Here is a 16,182-nt window from a genome sequence, read left to right as displayed (position 1 = left end):
ACCTTAAAATGTATTGTTAGTTGTTTCTTGTGAGTACAATACTTCCTTTCCTCCTACCCATGGGTACTGGGTACAACTAACAATACATTTTAAGGTACAATTTGAGTATGTTGTGTCAAAATAATTTGTTTTGTTTTTTAAGTAACCGAACAGTAATGTAAATAAAACAAAAACCACAAACAATGGCTAAAAATTAACCCTACTGGGGTCAGTATATCAACACTAGGGTACCTGTACCCATCAGCAGAAAGCACCAGAGACACTAGGCTGTTAAGGGTTTTTTATCTTACTGTTGGGTTATGTCTACTATCTACTCTCACTCTTTTTAAACGTACATGTTATTATTTTTCACTGGTTGTTAATAATGAATAATGTTTATCCTTTATATAATTTTGAATGTTATATGAACATCGCTTTGTGACAGTTTTAAGAAAAATCTTGAGCTTGTTGTGTGTAACACTTTGTCAGAATCTTGGTACTGGGTAAAGTATTGCATAGGTGCTATAGGCATATTGACCCAAACTGGGTGGATTTTTAAGTATAAATATATATCAGTAGACTGTTTATAACACTAAACTCATGCCAAAATGACATTACCCACCTTTAGATGCAATCATGTCCTCGGCATCAATAAATTTACCGCAATAATAAAACACTACGACGACAAGAAAAACAGATATAAAGAGAAATATCAGGATATATTAGAGCATAATTAGCGTCTATCAGACCAAACCCAATCGCAGTGAAAAATAGAAAGTGTGTGTGTGCGTGTGGGTGTGTGTCAGTGCATGTGCGGTGGAAGGAGGGGGGAAATGAATGAGGCCTTTTCTTACAGCAGAACCCAGATCAGAGCTCCTAACTATGGGATTTGGTGCTGTTGCCTTTCTCCCCCGGGAGGGAGTAATTAGGTTAGGGAGGACAACTGCCGCATTGTTTTAACAGAGGAGGGATTGTGCAGGCCAAAGTCCCACCAGCAACATGCTTCCCTCACAACAAAAATGCCAAACGGATTCTGCGGCGCTCGGACACACATCCACGCAAAGAGACAGAAAAACTTTTTTTGGAGTTTCCTCTATTAAGTTTTGCACAGAGAGAAAAACCCAGCATTTTATGCAGGATACTGTGTGTATCCTATGAAATGTCAAATGTAGTCCAGCAGTGTCAGATATCCTCTTGTGTTGTTGCAGTTATGGGATTCTGGCTCTTTGTGGGACTCGGCTCCCTTTAGTGTAACTGCGTCTACTCTCTCCTGTATCCAGAGGCTTGGCAACACACACCGCTCCTAACTAGTATAATATGGTTATGATGCATTTGCATTCCTTCCAATCCCCTAGGAAATACAATACGCCTATATCGTCTGTTTTAATCACGGTCTGCTTCCAAGGAAAGTAAAAGGAGAATACAAACAGCCACAGCTATAAAGAGGCTTCTCAAATATACTTCAAGTTCATTTAAATACATCCTCTGCTGATTGATAGAGAGTAAATCAAACAAATCTTGCTGCTAGAAAAAATAAAAGGACACGGAGTGCTCCCCAGTCTACTGTATTTACAATACACACACTATGGCACATTTCCCTCTCTTCTTCCCCGTCCCTTTCTTTTTCTTTCCATAATCTTTCTGTCTTTCTGAGCCGAAAGAGAAAAATAATTCTGCTGTTGTTTCTCAGCTCTACGCCATTCTCAAGGCCTTCAGCTCCTCCAAGTATTAAAAAAAAAAAAGAAAAGCATAATATGCACCTCTGCATACCCGCCCACACCATCCCTATTCACCTTCATCATAAATCACAGGCTGGCTGCAATATAGAGTCAATTTGTGGTCCCCATATGAGTCCTAACTCTAGTTTGGAAATACTTCTATTCAGGTGTGCAGATGGAGAGGAAAAACAAGGCGGGGTGTGAAAAAAAAATAACACAGCGGATAGAATAAATGTGTGTGAATTGATACTCTAACAGGTCTGAGAGGCCTACAAGAGTCTTTTCTCATCTGCAGCTTGCCACAGGTGGCGGACATGATTGCGCTTTATTCCAGATGATGACCATAATGAGCCCCAGTTTGAGTTTCATGAGGTTTTTCTCACGAGGAGACTGACAGCGGCTCGACACGTCAGACAGCCAAGGTCCCCCCACGTCCCGCTTCAACAGAGGAAAGAGCAGTAGCGGTTTCTCCATCATGGTTGCAGGCGATCACATCACAACAAGGGCTCCTAGATGTCTTAATAACAGGACAATAACTTTCACAAAGAGTGTCTGAGGAGCAGAGATTGTCCCACTCCATGAAGTTGCAGGGTAAAGCTAAATCTGGCCCATCTGCGTTTTATATTTTAGCAGTGACATGAAATCCTCATCCTGCACTGAATTTTCCAGTCCAATATACAACTTTCCCTGTAACACACACTAATCCTGCAGCTATTTCTCTGAGCCTAAACAGAGCAGAAAGTTTATATTTGAATTCCCTCGCAGAGTACGGTGCAGCTGTAGTTGGGGTAGTAGTTACTGGCTGGCCGGGCCAAAAGGAGAAGCCACAGAGTTGTGTTTGAGTCTAACCCTGCTTGGCCTCAGCCTCATCTACTCAACTCTACTCTACCCTGATCCTTGCTTTTTATTTCAACAAGGCTCTATTTGAGTCTACTGTACTCTGCTCCACCGTCAGTGTGGGGTGGGGGTGGGGGGTCTCAAACAGCCCCGGGCCTGCAGCAGCACCAGCCAGCAAACACAAGTCACAAAAAGCATAGAGCGCGCACTCATACCCAACGCATACACAGACACTTCCACACAAACAGAGTCAGTTAATAACACACAAACTACCCGCCCTCCAGCTCTATTTGCTCACAGCTGCCAGGCCTCTTCAGAGTTCATCTGAGGTAAAGATATGTTATATTATGCAACCGAGTATAGATTTTCCACCCTTGGCTCCACGCCAACTTCCTGCACCAAAGAGCAAGATCTAGCGCTTTGTTCCCTAGGGTGACAGCTATTCCTTGCCGGACGGGGTGGCCGAATTAGATAAACAGGCAGAAACAGAGAGGAAAGGTATGAAGAAATGAACGGGAACACAAGTAAGTCAGAAAACAAGTGAGTGAAGACAAGGAATAGAAAAAAGGAAGAGAGTGAAGCATGCAGCGTCCTAAGATATTGTTTCTTTGTCTGTAACTTTAAATCCTCCTTTCCCATCTACTCTGTCTTTTTCCCCAGCTCTTGAAATCAGGTCACAACTGTTTTCATTACTGTTTGACTTGCGGGTTCATAAGCCTCCAAGCGTCAACGTTCCTCCACCCACCCCCAAGACAGGAAAAGATTTTCCCTCCAACATTAACCCCATAAATGCCTATTAAGCCCAATCACAAGCTTTAAGCCATGTTCCCAGCAAATGGGAATAAAAACAGATCTCAAATGTTGATGCTCAGTTTAAATCATGATTATAAACATAATCTTATCTGCTAAATAGCCAATGTGGATAACACTCCTCCATGGTCACTGTTTTCATCTCCTGTGCTGGATATCCAGGGCCCTACTTGGAACAGTTTTGCCTCTGCTACAGCATGAGGTAATGTAGCGTGATAATGAAAGAAAGCCTCAGGAAATTTGAGGTACAATCAACGAGCCAATCAATGCCTCTTTATACTCCCTCTACTTAAAGGAAAGCCAAAGAAGCGGTGAAAAGATAATGAATGCTATAACATCATCGAGTGCCGTCACTGCGTGATGTCATCCCTTGACAAATGAAAAATCCCCGACAACACCGTCACTTCCCAATTAACTGCAGCCTAATGAAGCTTTGTCCTTTTTTTCCATGATTGTAATTGCCTCTACAGGCTTCACCAGGTGTGGACAGATGTTTGTTTTGCCTGGTAATAAATGGATTGGTGGAGGTTTGGATGGATGGATAGACGGATGGGTGGAGGTTTGGATGGATGGATAGTCGGATGGATGGAGGGAATACAGGGGAGTTATAGATTGCTGAATGTGTGTTTTGGTGGTTTCCTATATCAATGATTCCGCGCCGGGGTACTCATGCCCCAGGGGGTACTTGGGTATGTATAAAAGACTGGACTAGCTTAACAAAAAATTGCAACTCACTCTCTTTACCCTCCCCTTCTGAGCGCAAGGGAGAAACTACAGTGGCCGTGAAATGTTAAAAAAATAAAAACATTATCAACAGTTGACATAGCTAAATGTAATGGTTAGATGGTTGAAACAGTTAGCTAAAAGCAAAACAACTGTTGAAATATTTAGCTAAAAGTAATGTTAAATGGTTGAAATAGTACATTAAAAAGTAATGCATCAACAGTTTAAAGAGATAGCTAAAAGTAACAGATATAAAGTTCAAATATAATAGTTAAATGTAATGGTTAAATGGTTGAAACATTCAGTTTATGTGTAGTGGTAGTGCAAACTTGCCCAAACTGACCTAAACAATTACAGTTCAATTGTATGAACATAAATATTCTAAACATATTTACTTTTATAAAATCAACAGTCATCCAACTTCAGTACAAATAAACACATTTGAAGGGTTACATTAGACGAAAAAGGTTGGGAACCAGAGTCCTATATGACACACACAGTGTATACTACTGTAACGCAGTCGTACTGAGTGTGATTTTATTCTTTTGAAAGAATGCACACCTGTGCCTCGTGTGATTAAGTATGTGCAGGTGGGTTATGCATGAGGCACTCACAAAAATATAGCTTGTATCCAAAGTTAAGCTTGAATTCAAACAGACAGACACACAGTATACTCCAAATGTAGAGAGGGTTGGTTTCTGAATGGGCAGACCTATTGTGGCTACAGCTCCTGTCTTATTCACAAGATGATAATATGTATGCCATGTTTGTGTGAATGCCTGCATCTGCCATTTATTTATTTATTTGTCTGGCTAGTGAGTGCCTGTGTGAGTGAGTGACTGAGATGGAAAGTCAGCCTGGGGAAGCTTGTGAAGAGAGGGCTGCAGTCAAACACATGCGGAGAGAGTGAAACGGTGCTCAGATTTCATCCAGATTAATCTGGAAGCTTTGCAATGAGGGGTCTACTGTATATATTTAGCCGGTGCAGTGAGATGTAGGTCAGACAGGCAGGCAGGACAGGCCAAACAACATGCCCAGATTGCCCACACCGAAGTGACCTTGAGTGGGCTGTCAATGATCCGCAACAACAACTCTCCATCTATTCCTGTTGACCTGTGACAGACTGATACAATGGTTTTGCACGTGCCTTCTTTTGTTCCAGCCCTTATGTTACAAAAGATCTTGGAAAAGTAAATATCATACAGCTTGTCTTTACGGAAAACGTTAGTTGTTGATTAAAATGGAAGAACAGAGAATGAATTATTGTCAACGTTCGCGCCGTGTGTTGATACTGGCATTAGTTCAAATTTATTCAATGCAAGAACAAAGCACACTCAGACTCATTTCTCAGTTGGTCGTCTGTAGCACTAGACGCGGAACAAAATTAACTAAACACTGCGAAATGTACAACAATTACTCACTTTACAATTCGCAATGTGACTTTATGACCGAAATCCTTTATAGCAATTACAGTTTGCTGCTACCGGCCTCACACTATAGCTCTGGTGCAAATAAATAATTGATTCTCATGTTAATGTTGCAATCATAAATTATCAGATTGACACAGCAGAGCTTCTTCTCCTGATCCACGTTTTTGGTGTACTTGTCAAAGATATGTTTAACTTATTGTCACTTATAGAATTAGAATTATAGAATTTAGTTGCACATTGCCACCAACTAAATACTGCTGCCTGGCAAGCCAGTAGGAGAAACTACAGTCACTGCATTAACCTGAAAATGCCTTATATAGAGCCAATGTTTGGTTTGTCTGTTCTGGGCTACTGTAGAAACAGACCCCATAGAAGAGGACCTGCTCCCTCTGTAGATAAAAATGGCTCATTCTAAGGTCATAAAAACAAAACGATCATAATTTTTTGGGTGATTATACTACTAATGAAAACATACCTATGAATATTATATTCCATTTCTAACAATAGATCCTCCTTAATGTTACACACTGGACCTTTAATTTGTCTAAATAGATTGCTAAAAGTATTAACAACTGAAAAAGGTAAAGGTAATGGTTAAATAGTTGAAATACTTAGCTAAAGGTAATGAATAAACAGTTGAAATTGTTAGCTAAAAGTAATGGTTATATGTACAATCACGGTCCAATGTGCAACTCGAGAAAGGAAGAGTAGATTTTCTAACAAGGTAATTGAACTTTTTGTGGATAAAACCACGTCAGGCACAAATTATTATTCAAAGAGTGTTTTTTTATGTTTTCCAACAATTTTGCAGGGGGTCCTTTAAATGATTACAAAAGACTCACCAGTCCAAAATAATACAGTATTAATAATAATTAATAATGCAGTTCAAAGGCTTTGCCACTGAAGCCCAATGTAAGCCAAGTGTGACAAAAATGGTGCCTGATATTTGACATATTGCAAGATCTATTCAAATCAAACTGAAGCCCAGGAGGAGGAGATGGAGGAGGAAGAGGAAGAGGACAAGAAATAAAAGGGAAGAAATATGTGCGTATGCCTCCTGGTGTATCTGTATAAACCTAAGGTGCCACACCCTCTCTCATATATAAACACAGTAGATTTCTCTCCCTCTGCTTCATTCTTACACACACACAAACACCACTCGTGTGTCACCATAAACACCTTATCCTCAATTGCCCTGTCAGATTGGTTGTCACAACTTTCCAAATACCCACATAATGGCGGCACTGTTATTTAGATTTATGACTCAAAATCAGAGGAAAGAACACGCTGTGCTGATGTCTGAAGCTCAGCTATGACAAAGCTCTCAAATATTCGCCAATGTATTTTCTGTTTTCTGCTCATGCTTCGTTCTGGTAAAGGCACACTTTGTCTTGGTGCTTTCTAAATTGAGAGCCCCCCCACCCCCTTCACTCACACTACACTCTTACCCCCCTACCCCCACCGCACCCCCTGCCCTTTTCCCTTTCTCTACTCTCATATTGTACACTAAGTATTTTGTGTTCCTCTGTATATTCTAGCTCAATTATGTAATTTAGCACCCGTGTGTGTGTGTTCAGTGGCCATGGCAACGGCACAACATATCGGCGACCACAGAACCGCGCTGGGGCCGCGGGCGCTGCCAGGGTTTTGCCAAAGACTAATCCATGCCAGGGGTGACATGAGCGAAGGAAAAGTGAGGCGGGTGGAGACAACATGACACACACATGCAAAATCACACACACACAGACAGACAGACACACCAGCATATTACTCTCTCCTCTCTCCTCGTCTTCCTTTTAAAACACAAGCACACACACTGGATATCCTCCCATTCTTCTTGGCTGGAGCCTCCCATGGCAGCAGCAGTAGGAATCCATTCTCCACGGATGCTGGGACAGCTGTGCTGATATTGAATGAGAAGCAGTTGGTTCTGCCTCTCTCTGCGTGCAGCTCCAGATAAAAACTACATGCCACTTAATTCAAATCTATATCGCTCGCTGCCAAAATGCGCCCAGCTCATCTCGTCTTTGTCCTCGCCACCAAAGAGAGTTTCTTTTGCGAAAATTGCTGTGAATTCGCCCCTGCTGACGCACGGTGCCCCCCTCCAGACAATAAACACAGAAAATGTATATCACTGACAACAGCATTAATCACAGGAACCTTCATACCCCTCAGTTATATACTCAGAAATACAGAATGCACAGCATCCGCAACATGCTACCAGTTTTGAAGCTGCAGGATGTCTTAGCAGGGCTACCTCCTGGCTGGTTTGGTGGCACAAACACAAAAAATGCCACCTTAATTATGAGCCAAACTAGAGTATGATGTGCAAAACATTTTGTGCCTTTTAATAATGTGGGCCTTCGCAGTGGATCGGCCTGTAACCGGCTTGTGTTGTATGAATGAATAAGTAAAAGGAACACGGTGTCCCAGGCAAGCGTCTGGCATCATGACCTCCCGATGTCCCCGTGATGAGAGGAAAAGATCTGCACACAACAGCAGCACGGCCAATCGGGGACTCCGATTTCACCCCCGTATATACACTCCCTGCCTGTCTTCCCCTCTCACACGTGTGCACGCACAACTCAGTTACAAGCGAGCACAATAGATCAGCCCTACCTGTCAATCAAATGCACTATGAGTTCATTCTTCTGTGTGCCGGCCAGAAGCAGAGTGCTCTACTGGCTGCCCACAAATATCCACACAAACTCCTCTTTGCTTTTTGGCATCACTGGAGCTATACATATAGAATTAAAACAATTCAACTTGTGTGCAACTGAACTAAAACCCACAGTGATACTATAATTCAATATACCTATCTGAGAAATGTAATACAGGCACATTCTTAACTCAATGTGACTTTGGTGCTCGCTTTTAAAATGAAACCATTGGCTTGAAAAGGTGTTTTTTTCCCAAAAGGATAAAGGTGAGACACAGCCGCCTGGAAACTGGCATGGCAGCTAAGCCGGTGATAACCACTCACTGGCCTAATTGGCATGAAGACATGGCACCAAAGGTTGTTTTTTTTTTAGGTGTATGTTTGCATGTCCGTGCGCCTTTAATTCTGAAAAATCCTACATTTTCTGTTTATTCAGACTGCGCTTCCATCAGATTTTTAATCCTCTGAACAGCTGTTCCAACTCATTCTGCAGGCCTTGGGAAGAAACAGAGGTGTGTGTGTATGTGTGTGTGTGTGTGTGTGTGTGTGAGCGAGAGAGAGAGAAAGAGAGAGAGAGAGAGGGCCACCTCACCAAATATGTAAAGTTAATGCTCTAAAGTCCTGATATTGATTACATTAATTTAATCAGATCTTCACAAAAAACAAACTAGCTCATGCTTTCCCTCCTCTATATATTCCTTCATGTTTTCACTGTAAACAATCTCTCTGATAAGAAAAAGGGGTAAGGATGCGTGGTGACGTAAGAAAAACATAATAGATCCTGGAGCAGCCTATAGAGCTGATAAAGGGGGCTTGCTCTGCTGCAGGCTGGGAGGACAAAGCAATAAGTCATGCGCAAAGAGACGGTGACCTGAAAGCAGAGGTGACTTCTGACTGCTGCAGACTGACAAAAAAAGTTCTTTAAAAAGATCGGTAAGTGTCCGATAATTAGACCACACCAAAGAAATAGGAACTTGCTGCAGCATGAGAAGAGAGGCCTAAAGGGAGTGCAGGGCCAGTTGTAGTTTGGATGACGCAATTTAAATTAAACTGAGATGTAATAAGGGGCATTTCGAAATTAAGGCCCACTGTGTACTTTCTTTCTTTTTTAAAACACGGCAAATTCAAAAACAGGAAAGCATCTTCTTTAAATACAACTTAGAAGTCACATTTGTGATGTAATCTGTCAACGATCTGATATTTTCCTTTTGCACACACACAAAGCGGTCGGAGCGGAGCTGCAGCCAGTCCGTTTGCGCTGCAGCGAAAAAAGAAAAAGAAAAGAAAGTGTCCGGGTCAGACCATGTTGCCAATAACAGGCTGCAAAAACAACACAGAAAGAGAATGCAACTTTTCATGGAGTGTGTGCAAAATAACTGCCCTCTCCTGCGCGGGGCCTTACAATAATCCCAGCTGCGGGTCAGCGTGAGCGGCCCTGCAGGAGTGTCACAAAAAAAAACATTTTCTCAAGATGGAATATATGAAAACACACACACCTAATGCGGAATAAATAGGGACTAAATAGGACTTACCACTAAGGCATTGTTTAGAAGGTGAGTAGGGTAATACTTTAGTGTTGAGAGGGTGTTAAGATGCGAGGAGAGCAGGGGTCAGCGTCCAGGCGGGCAGAGGGTGGGGGGCAGAGGGAAGGAATAAGTTAAAATGTCGCACCAGTGAAAACAGTCTGAGATGACAACATTACGAGCTGCATGATATAGCACCACTGAACACATTTAAAGAAGCAATGAAACCAGAAAAAGTTGTTTTACGGGTGCAGATTTGTGCTGCGTCATTGTGGCCTGCAGGGAACGCACACAAAAGGGACACAACACGTCAAATAAATAGTAGCAACAGCTGAAAATTATTAGCGGAAATAATGAGAATTTATAAGAATTTGAGAAAAGGGAGACTTTGAGCAGGAAATTGTAATTTTAGCTGTACATTAAAGGCTTCAAATGTATTTGGAAGATGAATGGGAAATTAAACAATATGACACACACTGCAGTGGGGCTGGCTTCTCTCCACAAACCTATAATACCTGTTATATAGATACGCCTATTAAAAAGGCCTAAATATTAAATGTGATTTTAATCCTTAAATTACATGAAAAACACACTAGAAATCACACACACACACACACACAACAACTTTCTCCTCCTCTCAGGTTCTTCTCTCTGCCCGTCAATTTGCTTCCATTAACGCACCGTCCGTTCACCATCAGCAGCACTGTCTCTCCAGCCAGCTTTTATCCAGTTAAATAATTCATTTCGATTGGTTTACAATTGGTTGCCATATCCGAAGGTCAACTTCGAATTTTTAAATTGATTAACAGCAATTAAATAAACAAAATGGTGCCTTTCCGTCTGGCAGACGGAGCTGCAAGGGAATGTTGAGTTTGTGTGTGTGTTGTGTGTTGTGGTGCTTTTTTGAGATGGGATAGGTCTCCACTATTCTATCTCTCTATGGTACAAAAAAAATTTCAAAAACGACAAAAAACACCATGAGGTGTGTGTGTGTGTGTGTGTGTGGTGGAGAGAGAGAAGAGGGGGGGGGCTTTTCCCGTGCTCCACGCGCCGCTTCTGTCGTCCTCCTGCCCGTCCAATGACACACTGCAAGTTAGCATTATGTGCAACATGTGCACCACATTACACTGTATGGGCTTCTGTTGCCAATTAGTGCTGATTAAGGGAAATTTATGTAGCTAAATAGAAGCTTTTTTTTGTTGGAGGATTATTTGCTGTGAGAGAATTTTTTATCAATTACAGATAAAGTCATCATCTCTGGAGGCCTGCTGGAGAGTGCAGGCCGGGCAGCTCAGACCGTAGATATTTAAAATAATCTGACACACACAGCATCTGAAAATCTATGGGTAATATTTGTGGTGCTTGTGATGCTAATTTAACAATCTGTTTCTATTTTATTCTCATTCTGAGCTGAATTCACTCACTTTCACCCTTTTATGTCAACACACTAAGTGGCCTCTAATAGTTCCTTCAATAAAATGGAGAATTAAAGGGGGAACATAATAAAAAATGTCCTTTCCCCCCTGTCTGAGAGGACGACATTATGATCTGAGCTGCTAATGTTCTGAAATGGAAACCAGACATGACTTGTGCCCGCACGAGAGAGCATCCTCTCTGGGAGCAGAGGCTGCACCATGGGAGGAAAAAGTCTTTTAATAAAACCACTGTAAAAATCAGGAATGAATTACACATCAAACGTGCCCTGGCAGTCCACTGTCAGATGAAGCCAATGAGGGATAAACAAGTCTGCTTTATAAGAGTGAGACTTCCAGCAGCTGTATAACATTGCCATGAAGGAAATACCTACAAAAAGCTTACAGAGCCATGGAAAAAAGAGGCTTTGTCTGTTGGAAGGAAATATTTTAAATTTATTTTGCTGCACTAATGGCAGTTTATAAAAGATGTGGATTAATAGTGTGAGAGGGAAGCTGCTGAATTTTACATTCTGGAACTGGCTGCGGTGCAAAAAATCTCACTGAAAAACTTCTGCAGGCAGCCTCGAATTATTCCTGCTCGCTGCTGTAAACGTGGCATTTTTTAGGCTGAGATTAATTATTAAAATAGTGGACGTTTTTAGCATGATGAATCATTGCTTAAAACAGTTAAAATATGACTGAAGTTTGGTCAAAAGGAAACATTCATTATTGACCCCTCATACCCGAGAGTGAAGAGACTCCTTTCCCCACGTTGTGTCAAACTAAAAAAAAAGGTTCAGCCACTCAGTAATCATTTTGGGAAATTTCATATTGTTTCCTTGACAACAGAAACAAATAACAATAAAAATAGCCTGTGTTTAATCTTTCACTTTGTCTTTTTTTAGAATATGAACTGGGAAAGACTGTGAGGGGAAGTACTACCTGCAGAAAGATGTTGGAAGAAGCAGTTTTACATAACAAAGTGACATTTAATGAAATCAGCTGTAATTAAATCAACTGTAACATGGAACTCAGCACACTGCTGTCTGCACTCAGTTCAGGCAAAAACTAGGAACGTGAAGAGGCAGAGGCTGACATATAGACTTAAAATCCATAGTTCCTGTCTCCTGTTAACCTGCATGTCAGCACGTGTTGCATTCAAGTGCAAACGACTTGTAAAAGAGTCAACTGGTGCAGCAGAGCTCCAGAAAATCACTATCTAAGGTGATGCCTGTGAGTTCTTCACAGTATATAACACACATGCGCGCACACACGCACACACACACACACAGACACCAGCTCCAGAGTCTCCCGGTCTCAGCTCCACATGAAAGCAGCCCTACAGAGGCGGCAGTGCAACTCCTCTCGCCAAAAACTCCTGCGAGCCTCGCCACTTGGAAAAAAGATCTTCCAGCAGTAAATATTAAACTCCGCTCCACAGTCTCCCGTCTGTCCACCGCGCTCTGCTTTCCCCTCCTCCCGCGGGGCTCCCCTCCTTCTTTTTTATATGAAATACATTTCGGGAGAAGCGCCATTTTCTCTCCAAAACCCATGTGCGATGGAAACGCACAAGAAAGTTTCCCGCGGCACAAACGCGCTCCGAGGCGGGACGAGCGGCGCGGAGTGGGGCGAAGTTTCACAGCGAGTCCGAGAGCAGAAAGGACGCTCCGGCACAACAAATAAACACATGGAAAATAACACACACACACACAGGCAGCGCAATAGAAAAACAACACACAGCCGGCGTCCCCACTACAGCCTACCCAAACAATGAAAGAAGATAAGACAATTTACCTGTGTCAAGCAGTACGGGGAGTACATGGTTATTTTTAGAAAGGAGAATTGGAGAGCTTATTTAAGTTGGATGGAAGCTCGGTATGGTGCTGCATTGCAATCGCTCGCCGTCCCGTTTCTCTCACTCCATGCTGCTGCAGCTTACAGTAACCCCGCCTATGAAAGTGAAAGCTTGCACAAACTTTCAGGGAAAAAACTTTGTCTCCCTCCCCTCTCCTCCTGCAGGACTTTTATCGCTCTCCTCTCTGCAACCAATTCTCCCGAAAGGCGGTATTTTTTTTTTTTTTGCCTCCCTTTTTTAATTTTCGTGCACACTCGTCGAGGTGTTGTTGTGGCAGAACTTTTGACTTTTTTTCAGACGAGATAAATCTTTTGATTAATCTTCGATGGCTGTCTGACGCGCCGCGCAGATCCTATAGGCGCTCCCTGCATCCTCTGCACGGTAATGTGCCTAAGTTGCGTTTACTGACCCGTGTATCCCATATTATGGTAATGCAAATAATAATCAGAGTGGAGGAGACGTTCAGTGCGTGTTTAATGCATTTGTAGTTGTTACATTTTGACTTTAAGGAGACACGTAAACGCACCACTATAATAGATCAGAGTGGTGTAACAGCAACAAGGCAAAAATTTATATATTTGGAGAAACCTGTGCAAACTTTTTGTAGCATATGTTGTGAGTAACACATGAATGTCTCTGATCTGACTAATAATGCACGCATTAATAAGCCGGGGTTGTGTAAGTACAGCTGAATTAAACATTCTGCTGCAGCTCCTGATGGGAGGCTTTCAGCTCATAAGTCTTGTGCATTAAAAGCTAAAGTTTGCACTGGATTATATACTTACATTCATTTGCAGGCATTTGAATTGACGCATTATCTCATCAGGGCTGTAAAGTTAAAGACTATTTATTTACTGAACCATATTTGACCCAGTCTGGAACCCACAACTGCAGTTTAAAAACCCAGTGAAGTGAGTCCAAGCCAAACAGTCGCTGCAGCGTTCACTATGAAGTAGAAAACTAGCAAACAGTGAAGACAGACGTATAATCAGAGCCTCTGAGCAGTATCAAAATACTAAATTGTGCTAAATTGGGGGGTGTGGGAGTGAAAGAGAAATTTTCTGTCACACACACAAACAGCAGTGGGTGATACACACATATCACATAAAAGTCATAAAGTCTCTCTGGTATGGCTCATGAGTGCAGTACGGTGGGGAATTCGGGTGGGAGTGAAGTCATTGTAAAGAGCTGAAACTTTGGGGCCTGACACTGGAGTCCCCGCAGATTTATGAGGCCTACTGCTTGTGCACGTCTACCGCAAGCCTCTGCAGGGCGAAAACAAAGAGATCTGGGCTCTGTGTGGCCAATTACTGCGCACGGCCAGATAACGCGAGCCAGAGACGCAGGCGGGGAGGGAGAGAGTGTGTGGTCAGGAGTGTATGTGCACCACAGAACTGTAACCTCCTGTCCTCCCTGCCGCACAGCGTTGGAATACCAGCAATCCTTTCTGTGAATGACTAATAGGAACACACATGCAGACACACCTTATAACACACACCTTTCCCCCTTCAGGCAGGTGCTACCTGCTACTACACTTTTGCTCACAGCTTACTTTTGCAGTGTAGTGCAAAAGGTTAGAGCTAGTGGTTACACAGGGATCAACCCCCCCCCCCATTCCTCCTTTATAGAGTCGACTTGCATGCAACAAACACTCCTCTGCCTTAAATGAGCCACACATTTAGTGGTCTGTGTGAGTAAATCTCTCATTAAGTAACACATGGTAGAGCCATATGCTACGGTTGGTGGGTCTGCTGCGGCTCTGCTTTTTCACACGCTTCGAATATACATATTTACCACTGCTCCAGAGTGGCCGGCACTGTAATGACTTCACCCATCAGCTCGGAGCCGGTTACATTTAAAAAAAAAAAACACACCAGAGCATCTCGCTAATAATGAACGATCAGAGAAGCTGATGTGTAATATATCCCCACGTTGGGTGCTTCAGGGGAGCCCCAGGCCTGCAAAAACGGGTTGTTCAAGGGATGATAGTGAACTGCAAAATTTGCCCGAAACGATCCCAAGCAGGGATAACACCGCACCTGGCTGTCTGTCTGGTGTAAAAGGAGACACAGCGCATGGGAGATAAGCAAAAGTGCGGTTAAGCGCTGTTTGGCTGAGCAGATGTCAGCTGCCACGGTTAACATACAGTGCACAGGTTCCCAAAACCATCAATCAGAGGGGTCACAAAGGTCACGGCAAAGGGCTCCTTCTTACCAAGTCATCACCAAAGTCTGATGTTCTTAAAAAGAGAAGAATAATTCAGTATAAATCAATTTATTTTAAGTATTTTCTGTAATTATTTATTACATTATTTTTAGACTCCCTTTAGTGTCTTTTCCTACCTTTAAGGACTGTAGGCTACATTGTGTAATATGGGACTAATTTGTAAAGAAAAATGTCTTGCCAATTTCTATAATATTGGTAAATTCACATTGTCAGTTTGCAGTTGGAAGAGCTCACTGACCTTAATTTGTATGCATACAGCAAAGCGTTCTTTGATTTTCCCGGATGGGAGCCTGTAGGCCACATATGTATGTCTGTATGTTGCTGTTTGTCTATATATAACTCCGCTTTCCGATCAGTAAATCGATCAGTGCGATCAGTAAATCAGAGAAAAGTGACTGTAGGTGACGGGCTGTAGCTCTTCTCCCTCAATTTCAGGTGCTTTCTAAAAACACGCTTAATTTTTCTTCATTACAGAGCTTCCTTGTTCTGTTTTGTTTCACAGACGCTAATTTCTAGCAACTCTTGAAGCAATTTGATTTCTACTGGAAACAGATCTCACTTTTGCTGCTTTTTTAAAATAAAAAAATATTTTTAGGATTTAATTATAGACAGAAATTACTTGTTGATACTGGAACTCTTTGATACTAACCCCTGTTCATATATCAACACTGCAATCACAGGCAAGTAGACACCTCTTCATTTTAAGGGGTCCAACAAGGCCGGGGGTCCAAGAAATTAACAATGGCACTGCAACATCTCGCTCTTTAAGATTGTACCACCTCTAAAACACGGCAAGAAAGATAGTTGATCGTTGAGTCTTATTCCCAGGGTGTCAAACAGAGACATTTTGGGACTCTGGAAATGAGACTCAACAATCAACTATCTTCAAGCTGCGAAACCAAAGTGTCTTTATATCTTTCTCGGCTCTGATTGGTTGTTTTCATTCAGACCAAGTGGATTCTTAGAAATGAGGAGAGAGGAACCCGATTTTTTCACAGATTATCTGT

At 42.3% G+C, this 16,182-nt stretch overlaps 2 protein-coding genes across 10 annotated transcripts in view; both read right to left on the bottom strand.

Moving 5' to 3' along the window:
- zgc:158403 (tetratricopeptide repeat protein 39A) overlaps positions 1-16,182 on the bottom strand; it is a gene marked incomplete at its 5' end in the record, with an annotated part of 767,589 nt that overhangs the window by 689,520 nt on the left and 61,887 nt on the right.
- Positions 1-16,182, bottom strand: part of nfixb (nuclear factor I/Xb) — a 146,801-nt gene that overhangs the window by 118,807 nt on the left and 11,812 nt on the right. For 2 of the 9 annotated variants that reach the window (XM_035654188.1, XM_035654199.1), the window contains exon 3: positions 9,689-9,724. The exons of 4 other annotated variants lie outside the window; for them this stretch is intronic. In XM_035654188.1, coding sequence (XP_035510081.1) covers positions 9,689-9,724 — 36 coding nt within the window. Of the gene's footprint in view, positions 1-9,688; positions 9,725-12,888; positions 13,065-15,163; positions 15,189-16,182 lie in introns of those variants that run through there. 3 more of the 9 variants (XM_035654193.1, XM_035654204.1, XM_035654195.1) reach the window with 3 other exon arrangements.

The sequence above is a fragment of the Morone saxatilis genome, unplaced genomic scaffold (genome assembly GCF_004916995.1).
Source record: "Morone saxatilis isolate NCDOM2014 unplaced genomic scaffold, NCSU_SB_2.0 Contig14, whole genome shotgun sequence".
Taxonomy (NCBI): Eukaryota; Metazoa; Chordata; class Actinopteri; family Moronidae; genus Morone; species Morone saxatilis.
The sequence above is the reverse complement of the archived record's forward strand: the minus strand, read 5'-3'. Positions and strand labels throughout refer to the sequence as shown.